Source organism: Ictalurus punctatus, chromosome 9, assembly GCF_001660625.3.
Source record: "Ictalurus punctatus breed USDA103 chromosome 9, Coco_2.0, whole genome shotgun sequence".
Taxonomy (NCBI): Eukaryota; Metazoa; Chordata; class Actinopteri; order Siluriformes; family Ictaluridae; genus Ictalurus; species Ictalurus punctatus.
This window is the reverse complement of record NC_030424.2, coordinates 27643093-27655476: the sequence shown is the minus strand read 5'-3', so window position 1 is coordinate 27655476 and position 12384 is coordinate 27643093. Positions and strand designations below refer to the sequence as shown.

Here is a 12384-nt window from a genome sequence, read left to right as displayed (position 1 = left end):
ACAGACAGCAAAACTGATTAAACCAGGGACCCTGAAGGTCGGAGGTAGCAGCTGAACCTCTGTGTCACCCCCTGACTTAACAATTTAGAGAAATGTAATTATCATCATCAATATTTTAAGAAATATAAATAAAAGTGCCACCCCAACCCAATTTTACTCCTATGAGGAACACCACACCCTTCAACTCAAGCTCAGTTATATGAGCTTATATATTATACATCACATTATATCTCTGTGCATACTAAATGCTACTTGCTGCAAGTATGAGTACTTATGCACTATACGTGTACCCCATTTTAAACACAGCCACAGTTTTATCTACATGCTAATAGGTCTGTCGTTTCCACTTTACATAGATTACCTCAATTCATTCACCTGTGTTACACTGGCATCTTTAGCGTGTCTTATGTGAAGGCGTATTCTTTAGCAGGCAAGTCGTTACCAAAATCACTTACTGGTATTTCTTTTTAAAAATCAATTCTCTTTTCATTTACCAATTGTTTTTTTATTCGAAATTATCCCCCTCCCGATCCAGTTAAAACCGCAAGATACAGGTCACGTATACAGCTATACAGTAGACGTACATAGCTCTACATCCGTCCGTTTATAAATACTCCACAATTGTGTGTTACATTTACAGGTACCATGTAGCATTAACGTGGTAGTGTTTTCTGACGCACGTCCGTCACATAAATTAAAGTGTGTAAAGTGTGAAATAACAGTGAGCCAGCGATGTCTCCGATGCACAGGTATCAGTTAGAAATTATTCATTAGCAGCAGAAATAACGGCATGTTTGTGAGACGGAATGAAGGATTATTGAGTCAGCATTTGGTCATGTCCACATCTGAAGCGCAGTTCCACTCGTTCCCACAGTTTTGATGATCCCTTCAGTGTTACGTTCATAGAAGGCACACACATTGTTTTTGTGAGTCAGGTTGGCACAGTATGAGTCGATTTGGCATGATGTACACGAATGAGAGGCCTTTGTTGCGTTTGTCCGTGCACGAGTGTGTATCATTCGCTTTCGGATCCTCTACGTTTCGACAAGTGCTCATCCGCCAGCAGATGAACCTGTGCAAAACACACAACAATCTACATTACAGCACCCGCAGTGCTGATTAACACGATCGTCAAGCCTGGTGTGGGCGGAGCCACTGTTACCTGTGTGTCGAGGATTCGCTGGTAAGCGGGGGAGGAGAGTTCCTCCAGCGTCTCGGCCACTGGCTTGTTGAGTGTTTCTGGGAGGACGAGTCCCATGGCTCCGGCCGACACGCCGGTCAGGCAGAACACCATGAACGGCATGGACGCATGCAGCACTTTCTGAACCCAAAACAACCGATATGTCATTACTATCTAATGCATCGCTAAAAATAAGGTATGGTATGTTAAAAACAAAGATCTGTGTATAGAAACGAATGAATCCAGGTCCATACGACTAAATGCACTCACCAGCCAGTTTATCAGGAATACCTGTATACCTGCTTATTCATTCAATTACCCAATCAACCAATCTTGTGGTAGCAGCGCAGTGCACACAGTCATGCAGATGCAGGTCAGGAGCTTCAATTAATAATCACAGTGAACTCTGTGATTTTCAGCCATGACATGACAAGAGAGACTGGTGCAAAAGAAATCCAAAAGCATCCAGCGAGCAGCGGTTTTGCAGGCAGAAACACCTTTGCTGATGAGAAAGGTCAGAGGAGAATGGCCAGACTTGTCTGAGGTGACAGGAACGCTACGGTAACTAAGGTAAATAAGCACTCTTTACAGCTGTGGTGAGCAGAAAAGCATCACAGAATGCACATGATGGACACTGAGGACGGGCTACAACAGAAGAACACGTTGGGTTCCTCTCCCGTCAGCCAAGAACATGACTCTGACGCTACAGTAGGCCGGACGGTTGAAGATCGGAAAAAGATGTTTGATGTGGATGGTAAAGTGAAGCTCTTCACCTGTAACTTCAGGATTTTATGCATTGCCTTGCTGTCACATGATAGGATGAATGAGCAGATATAAAGCTGTTCCTATTAAAGTGACTGGTGAGTAAATCCATTAAAAAAAAAAAGGAATGCGTATAGTACTGTATGATTTTATAGAAATATAAATATTTGCATAAACGCTATATGTAAATGCTCACAGTATATGATTAGTGTAAAAATCACTGGTAAAATACACTGTGTAAAATACAGTACTCACCATATTGGGTATAAAAGGAGCTAAAATGCCTCCAACCCTACAAGACATGGAGCACACACCCAGCCCTGCGTTCCTAAATCAAACACACACACAATTAGTCATGAACACTGGACAAACATTCCAAATCTTACATTTCATAGTCTGACTACTGCTCATGATAAAGGGCCCAGTTCAGGTAAACAACATAAAAATAAATTAAAAAAACTAAACTTAACAATGATAATGATCCAATTACTATAATTTATAAAATGTATTATGTATGAATTACAATGTGTCTAGTCTAACATTCCACTGTAGTAATGAGCGAACTAGATTGTGTGATTGTGTACCTGATAACAGTGGGGTAAAGTTCTGATGTGTACACATAGACGATGTTGAAGGCAGCACTGACCATCAGCTTTCCCAAAAGAGCAAAAGAGCTGCCATTGACCACAGAACCTTCGAGAGAGAGAGAGACAGGCAAAAAGAAAGACAGAGACAGAGAGTGAAATACAGAGACAGGAAGACAGCAAGAGACAGCGTGAGAGAGAGAGAGAAAGTGGCAGAGACAGAAAGTCAGAGGGAAAGAGACATAGAGAGAGAAAACCAAGAAGGTGTGACAGAGTGAGGAGAGACCGAGAGTGAAGTAGAGAAACAGAGACAGTCAGAGGGGGAAAGAGAGAGCGGGGGAGGATCGATTGAGAGAAGCAAAGAGAGAGCAAGAGAAAGAGTGAGACAGAGAGACAGGGAGGAGAGAGAGAGTGAGGGACAGAGAGAGAGGGGGATCGAGGGAGAGAGACAGAGAGGGAGAATCGGCAATGGAGAGATGCAAAGAGAGAGCAAGAGAAAGCGTGACAGAGAGACGGGGGAGGAGAGGAAGAGACACAGATTGAGAGAGAATCAGAGATGGAGACACAGAGAGAGAGAACCCACTGTTAGCGAATTCTCATATGTTATCAAAATCTAAATACATCTTCATTGAGCTGATTTTTTCCCCCCCCGAAATTATACTAACAGTTTATTTCATTTAACACATGTTCCTAAATCGCAGTGTCGGAGTCTGGTTGGTTTTAAAAGACCAACACAAACATGGATTCAGTTTTTGGCCTTATAATATATATATATATTTTTAATGGGAATCTCTTCTTTTTTTATCAGCAATTCCATCTAAAAATGTAGGGTCATCTTGTATTCATGGCTGCGTTTCCAACAGCAGATGGCGCTAATTAGACACGTATAAAAGAAAGGCCCTTCATGCCTGTGAAGAGACTCCATCCATGGATCACAGTTCATCCCAAAAATACTGCAGTGAGGCTTCAGTTCAGTTTCAGTTTATATGTATAGTGCTTTTAACAACAGACATTATCACAAAGCAACTTTACATACATTTGGATGTAGATTTAGATCCACAATGAACAAGCTAGAGGCAACAGTGGAAAAATAGAAACCTTCCGGAGACTACATGAGAGGAATCAGTCTTATAAGGGAACCTCTTCTGGGTGACACTGAAAAGACGTAGAGTACTGAGTGTGCTGGAATGATGTTCAGCATGAGCACAGTATGAATAAGAGTCCTGGGATGAGCACAGGACAGTTGTTACGATTACAGCAGCAGTTCATACCTACAAAACTACAGCATATGGGTGAGATTATTCACTCACTTATTCACAGCATATGGGTGAGATTAATATGCAAGGGTGAGACTTGGGCATAAACTGTGTTTGGAAGTGAAAGAGGATGAAAATGATAGTACAGTGAGTACAGTGAGAGAGCAGAGCTTTGTGAAGAGAAGTATAAAGACCCGAGTTTGCTGTTAATACTAGCCAAAGTACTAGTGATGTGTCATTCATGACTGATTCGTTCATTTTGAACGAATCTTTACTATGACTCGGGACCAACGAGTTGTCCCTCACACACACACACACACACACACACACACACACACACACACACACACACACACACACAGAGAAAATGAGAGACAGTGAGAGAGAGAGAGAGTGAGAGACAGAGAGAGAGAGTGAGAGTGAGCCAGAGAGAGAGATTTGAATCATATTCTACTGAAATGAACGAAATAACGAAAAAAGATTGGTTCATTTTGCTGAATGAGATTAAAAGTTTCGAGTCAGTAAAATGATCCGAACTTCCCACCACTACAACGTACGTTACAGGATATCAGCCTTTACGTCAGTTTAAGGCAATTTAATTATTATTTAAATTTTTTTCATTGTCACATCGTAATTTTTAACAGATTAGTTCAAAGTTAGTCACTTAGTTCATCTTCTTAAACATCCACAAAACAAGTTCGTTCCTGTTCTTACTAACATTACAAGTTCCCAACCGCAGTCATACAGTACGTTTACGTGGACAATGATAAACCGATATTAACTCGATTAAGACGATACTCTGATTAAGAAACTAGCATGTAAACAGAGATTACTGATGACCTTAATCTGATTAAAGTCATACTCGAAGTAAACACAAATGGAATTAAGACGTGTGGAGTATTCCTGTTTTAGTCGCATTATGGACGTGCGTTACAGACACGTACACACCTTAATCACACTGTTAATGCCGTGTGAGAGTTTTCACCACATTGTGCGACAGGACACGTACACACACGGCAGCGCTCGACCGTTTGACGGCAAAAAAGAGAGCACGGCCGCGTCCCAAACCGTGAACTTACCTACTACAGTATATAGTAGGAGAAATACATGTATCTCAGCTACTATATAGTAGGTAAGTACGTGGTTTGGGACGCAGCCCACTGCTTCAAGTAGTCGTCTATTTGCACGTACAGCACGACAAATAATTAACCGCGCTTGAAGCTTTCGTAAAATTCAAAATAAAAACACCCAAAACTGTATACGGTTCCATAACGAAGACCAACTGTACGTCGATACGTGAAATTCTGGAGGGAACGTCGGACAGCGTGGCGCGGTGACGTAATGATGTGTGACGTTAATCCATCTCTGTTCTATAACACGTAAAACAGGAACACGAAAGGAATATTCTAAAGGCGACTCATGTAAACACCTTAATCAGAATATCGTCTTATTCAGAATAAGGTCCATAATTAGATAGCTGCTGTCCGTGTAAACGCAGTCATTGTTCTTCTTTTTATTTATGGGCGTAGAAGAAGGACCGAGTTTAATTCTGAAGTATAACACTATACTTCCGCTTCGATTTCACCAGGCGTCTGTTAATATACGAGCAGAATTATGCCATTTCATTTATAATAAAATGCAGAATTATCTTCTCACCAGGATGAACAGGGACCAGGACTGAGAGGAGACAGCACAGACCGGCAAGGATAAGAAAACTGGCTAACGAGTTTCGTCTCCCTGACCTGAGAGAGAGTGCATGAATAAAAAAAATATATCAGTAAGATCATTTAAACAGCATCACAATGTGTTGGAGTGATCATATACAAAATACTGTTCGGTAACTAGATCCTATTGTGCGATATTTAAAATATTAAAGACAAAAAAAAATACTAGAACAGGTCATGTCTTGTCAAAATCACACATGCAGTGTGTGTGTGTGTGTGTGTGTGTGTGTGTGTGTGTGTGTGTGTGTGTGTGAGTGTGAGTACCAGGGCTTATTGATGAAGTATATGCACAGTGGGTAGGCTGGCAGCTCCACCAGGCCGTACATGGCTACGGTGAGGTAAACACTGCCTTTATCATCACCTGCGTTCATCGTCAGTCCATAATACACCAGACTGCACGCATACCTGCCACACACGTATACACACACCACATACATATATAGACATTACCGTCCACAGCTAAACACAGCCAGATCTCTTCAAAGCTGCGATATACACTGTACACTGTATATCACTTTAAACCTTTGTTGTTTATGACACAAGACAATCAGCTGCCCCCTTAGAAACTCAACAGAGTGATGTAGAGTATCAGGTCATATGAGGTGTGTCTTAATCACTCATACTCACCAGACATACATGAGGACGATAGTCCTGCAGCGCAGCACGCGGTGTCTGACCAGCTGCAGCAGTCCTGCATTGGACGTCTCTGCGCACGTCATGCCCGGAGTTTTCTGCAGCTTCAGAGTCACGCTTCCCTTTCCGTTCCGCTGAGCAAAATCCTGCAGCACTTTCTCCGCTTGCACCGTCCGGCCCTGAGAGTACAGCCAGCGTGGAGACTCAGGCAGCAGGCTGTCAGTAACACACACACACTTCCAGAGTTAAACAGCAACATTTTCTTTTATTATTTCTTTTTTTAATATTATTATTTTAATGTTTAATTATTTTAACATTATCTAATTTACTTTGCATTTATTATGGTTTATCATTTACTGGGAGAATATATATTTTAGAACACACACACACACACACACACAAACACACACACAATCCCAGAGTTAAACAAGACTTTTTTTCTTAATACCATTTCGTTAAAATAGAAATTATTTTGTTTATTACTTCATTTATATTTTCATAGATTTTTTTGTGGCATTCTAATTGATCTATTTTAATTTACCTTTATTATATTTATGTTTTGATGATATATATTTTTATTAGGAGAATACTCTTTTTTCTTGGAGAGAATACTATCATCAACACACACACACAAAAAAATTCACAAATCCAGTTCTTTTTTTAAAGAACTTTTTTAAAGTATGAGTTTAACGCATTTTGAACATGCATATACATATATATACACACACACACACACACACACACACTAATGTATATATACTCTGCAATATAATACTCTAAGATATCTATTTTAATTTACTTATATAAGAAAATAGGAAGACTTCTCAAGCTCTCTGGTTATATTTTCAAATTCAGGAGACTTTAAAACACTTTAAATGCAGCAACACTACGCTGAAGAGAGCACACTGCGTAGAAAGCATCTGGGCGGTAAAAATGTAGGGGTAAAAAATTCTAAATCAGCACAAAATAAAACTGCCTGCTCCCAAAATCTAATTTCTTTTCCACATTTCCTGTGTCGTTCCTATTTTCGTGACTTCTCTGTGGGTCCTCAGTTGTTTAAAGCTAAGTTTCCCCGAAACTAACGCGGTATATATTTTGCAGAATGTACTGCCTCTTGAAATAATGTTTACTCGTTATATCCTTATATCCTCTAGCAAAAAAAAAAAATAATAATGTCAAACTATTGTAATGTTCTTCGCCATGGAACACCGTGACGGTGGTAGACTGCCGTCACGGCCGTAATTCAGATATTCACACGTACATGCAGAAGAGGAAGAGCAGCACACCGGGGCAGTTAACAGCCATAGCCAGGTTTCTCCAGGACCTGATGTAGTAGCCGAGAAGAGCGAACAGAGCAATACCCACTGCAAAGGTCATGTTGGTTATCGTGCCTGTAACACACACACACACACACACACACACACACACACACACACATGCGCGCATGCAAACCCTTGCATAAGTATTCGTTCCCTTAAACTTTTCCACAAACCTGGAACTGAAATTGGCTTAACTGAACATTTCCCATTCAATTTATTTCAAATCATTTTGCAAACTATACTGGTTTTATTTCCCCCCACCTCAATATTATGTCCTTTTTTTTTTTTGTCGTGAAATATAATCCCAATTATATAATCCCATTTCAGTCCCAGGTTGTAACACTACAAAACAGGGGAAAAGCTCAAGGGGGGTGAATACTTATACAAGGTCCTAGGAGTATTATGGCTCGCTAGTACTACACAGTGTAGTAAGGCATCCTGAAGCCATTTGCCTGTCAGTCCCTCCAGGACTTTACAATCACAAATACGAATGCAAAAGCGAGCAAATTTTAAAAAATTACTGCACATTTTCCCACAGGTTTGGGTCGAGACGCGTCGTGTGATGTCATCACAACTCTTCGATTCACGTGCGTCGAACATGAGTACAGCTAAAACGTCTCGTTTACCAACAAAGGTCGCTGAGAAAGGCCGTGCAAAGCAATTACGTGCGTTTGCGATTTCACTGATTCGAGTAGTTTTCCGGGAAAAAAAAAAACACAAAAACAACACAAATGTTTTAAAAACTGCAGCAAAATCAAGCATTTTTGGCTGCAACAATCACAATAAAAAACTCCACGAAATCCTGTACGGATTGGCGTGCGTTCACTGAAAAGTATCGATAGCTACATGTTGTGGAATGTCGACTGAATGTTAATCTCACTGTACAGATTGTTGCGCTGTGAAATTTAGTTTCGCCACCAGATGGCGCTACCTGTCAGAGCCCAGTAGGCTTTACCCACGTATTCCTGCGAGAGGATGAAGCAGACGAGCGCCATCCCCCCGTTCATCATCCCCACCATTAGCCGTGACAGAGCAAAGAGCTCGTAACTGGGGGCCAGCGCGCTGCCGTAGGCGAACAGCATTTCGAAGAACATACCTGAGAGAGAGAGAGAGAGAGAGAGAGAGAGAGAGAGAGAGAGATAAAAAGAGATACAGAGAGAGAGAGACAGAGAAAGAAAGTGAGAGAGAGAGAGACAGAGAAAGAGAGTGAGAGAGAGAGACAGAGAAAGAGTGAGAGAGATAGAGAAAGAGAGTGAGAGAGAGAGACAGAGATATAGTGAGAGAGAGACAGAGAGAGAGAGATGGTAAAATCAGTACATGAAAACAGGCATCTGAAGGTCAAATACTATCAACGAACTCTAGTAATACACAGACACACACACACACACACACACACACACACACACACACACAACAATGTACCAGGTATCTCATGACGCATTCTGAATGTTGGTGTACTTTTTTTGGGAAAAAATGACTACATATTGAAATCTGTTGACGTTATTTTATCATCACCTGAAATTATTTGTACCACACAATTATTATTTAAGCCCTGGTAAATAAAAAATAAACCCATAAGACTGAAGGAGGGTGTACTTTCCTTTTCCCATGACTGTTCATTAGAAATATAACTATCGCAGTTGTTGGTAAACGATCAACAACCGTGACACAGCCTGACTCGACTGTATAATAATTTATATGCACGGCTGTTCCTAAAGACGTGTCCTGGCATCCATTTTTACACATCAAACAGAGAAGCGTCAGTACTGATGAGGAAGATGGGTCTCCTGCCGATTTTATCAGACAGCGGTCCGAACAGCACGTTCCCCACGAGCACGCCGACAAAAAACAGCGATCCTGCCAGGCTCACTTTGTACGCCTCCTGCTTGACCAGGTTCCACTGCAGAACACACACAAAAGACATACCGAGCCAGTGATGCATGCACAATCTCTCCATTAAGACTAACTGTTAAGAGTCAGAATTATTCATCATTATACACCAAGCCAGAAGGCTGCCCTCTATAACGACCAAAGCTTCGACCACGGTGCTACTGACTTCTTCAATCTGATTGGTCAGAAGGTCTTGATTCATTTTCTAGAACAGCAGCTCTGACAGTAGTGCAAATGGAATTCGCATGTTTCTATTAATGCACTTGGAATAATACGCTGCTGTTTCTATAGTAACAAAGTACAACCGTTTTTTTTTTTTTGTAGACATGGTGAACTTTTCTTTAAGGCGACGTTTATTTAATGTTTTTGGAAGGAGTCTCCAGTGTGAGGGCGCTTCGTGACAGTCAGAAGTGAAGCAGTAACTTCAATGAATGGAGGAAAAATGACAATGAGCCTTTCTCAAATGAATGAAAAAAAGTTCTTAAAAAGCATCGTCAAATCTTTGTGGTATAAAACGAATAAAACACTGGGGTACGTGATGTTAGTAACAAATTAATCAACTTACCGTATGAGAAATTGTCCAAATGACTATGAAATGTTTCAGCTGTTCATGCCGTAACACAGAGTTTCTCAACCTTTTGTAAATAAAGCCCCGCCCCCAAGCCTCCCCTATCATGTGGCACCCCCCCTACACACACACATATTGGAGGAGACCAGGTATAATGATTATCTATTCTATATAAAATCTATCCATATATAACCTAATCTATAACCTGTATAGATAGATAGAATTTTTTGCTTTTGTAATTTTTTTTAATTACTTTTCATAACTTTTATGACTATTATTAAACTATATAACGGACAGATATGGAACATGAATGGTCTAAAATGTTTCTGAGCACTAGAACTACTTTGAACGAGAGAACTAGGCTGTAATAACGCAGACTTTTTACATGCAAAACATGTTGCATTACATTCGACTTGCGTTCTAAAAACATTCGCATGTGAATGATGTAAATTGGGAGGAAGGGCGCGTTTCGTTATCCATGACATTGTTAAATCTCCGGCTCTCGGCCCCTCACTGAACAGAGCAGACGCAGAGAGGTGAGAGTGCAGCGGGAAAGAAAGACCTCGCGCTTGCAGGACAGTACTGGGGACATTTCGTAAGTCGCTAAGATTTGTCCAAAAAGTCGCCTGATTTGTCGCTTGGTATTTTTTTTTTTTTGGGGGGGTGAAAAGTCGCTAATTTGGCAACACTGGTCTGCACTGACAGCTAGATAAAAGGCAGGATAAGCTCTGCCTCTTCCCAGCAAAAAGAAAATACAGGGAGGGAAGGAGAGAGGTAGAGGGAATGCGGGGTTTTTCATTTATACACATTCTATTTAAAAAGCAATAAAATACACTGAGTACCTAAATGATGCCCTGTCCGTGGGTTTTTTTCTTGTACAGTCCACAATAATATTTCGTTAGATTCTACAACTGGTTATTGTCTTCTTCCTGCTTAAAATCAACGTTCTCTCACCTCAGTCACGATAGAGCTGACGTCTTCCTTGAACGTAATGGTTTGTGTGACATCTCCTCCGCTCTGCGTGACGACCTCGATCTGGTACTCGGGAACAGCACCGACAAGAACGATGAACATGCACTGGCACGCCATGTAGATCTGTAAGATAAACCAGAGCACGTTCTTCCGTCGTTCGATGCATGTTACCATACCTAATGGCTTGGACCCCCCCCAAAGTCCATACCATGGTTACACCCTTGTCTCCACTAGATGTCATTATTTTCCTACCGCAGCTTTAACCTGAAACGGTGACATTTTTACATGCAAATAACACCTTGTGCCACGAAGTCTATTTGACTGTGGGTGATCTCACCTCGTCCTGCACATTGTAAACAATAATTAACCCGACACTGTCCATTAATAAACCTAGCACTTGCTCTAGCTCCAACTTGTATACTTATACAGGTGCATCTCAAAAAATTTGAATATGGTGGGAAAGTTCTTTCTCTCTCTCTCTCTCTCTCTCTCTCTCTCTCTCTCTCTCCATGTAATTTAATTTAAAAAGTTGAACTCATATTCTAGATTTCTTACACAAAGTGAAAAATTTCAAGCAGGTTTTTTTTTATAATTATTTTTTTTTCCATCTTGATTATTACAGCTTGCAGCTCATGGAAATCAAAAATCACCTGTCTGCATTATAAATTCTTTATTCTAATATTCTGAAAACCTGGATTTATTATTATTATTATTATTATTTCTATGAGCTGTAAGTCATAATCAAGATTTAAAACAAACAAACAAACGGCTTGAAATATTTCACTTTACATGTCATGAATCTATAATATACGAAGGTTCTACTTTTTTAAAATTAAATTACGGGGGGAAATGAACTTTTTTGAGCTGCACCTGTACATACAGTACATGTTTATAAGCATTGCTAACCATGACGCTAGCTAGGCAACCTTAACATTACCTGCATCAGTGTCAACACAGCAACCATCCGTTTCTGGTGTCCTCCAAACTCTCCGACCAGTTGAAAAGCTTCTTCCAAATCCATTGCTCAGAAATGTTTCGCGACAGAACATATCACACGGGTTTAAAACTAACTAAAGCTCTGCTTAAAACATGTAAAACAATCATGCTTCCGGATGCTGTGGCCACGGAGGGCGAAATTTCTACGCCCGCATCCCAAACGCATTAAATTACTCAATCTAGGGCACTTGGTAGGGCGCAGATGCGTAGCATTTCACCCTCTAAAGTAGGGCATGCGGGGAGGAAGTAAACATTTTATAACCAGGCAACCGAGCCACGTTTACACGTTGACGTGAACTACGTTATTCGGTGCTCAAATTTGATTGGTGGAACCTTTACAATTGAAATCCCGCTGCAGGAAGCTTTGAATGAAATCCACCTTTTTTTTTTTTTTTTTTTTTTTTTTTTTTTAACCCTTTGGTTACTGGATTTCCCCCCCTCCTTCAAAAACAAACCATCCAAGATATTTCTTGAATATTTAAAAATATATTAAATCAGGG

At 40.6% G+C, this 12384-nt stretch overlaps 1 protein-coding gene across 1 annotated transcript; it reads right to left on the bottom strand.

The window, feature by feature from the left end:
• Nucleotides 1-478: 478 nt before the first annotated feature.
• On the bottom strand, nucleotides 479-12040 carry slc22a15 (solute carrier family 22 member 15). The gene is made up of 12 exons (XM_017476814.3): nucleotides 11826-12040; nucleotides 10871-11011; nucleotides 9226-9358; nucleotides 8390-8554; nucleotides 7401-7530; nucleotides 6134-6355; nucleotides 5771-5911; nucleotides 5439-5524; nucleotides 2527-2635; nucleotides 2198-2270; nucleotides 1163-1321; nucleotides 479-1072 (listed from the first exon to the last, which is right to left on the bottom strand). The coding sequence occupies exons 1-12, from the start codon at nucleotides 11907-11909 to the stop codon at nucleotides 1016-1018; spliced, it is 1500 nt and encodes a 499-aa protein (XP_017332303.1). The 5' UTR covers nucleotides 11910-12040; the 3' UTR covers nucleotides 479-1015.
• Between the last annotated feature and the right edge of the window lie 344 nt (nucleotides 12041-12384).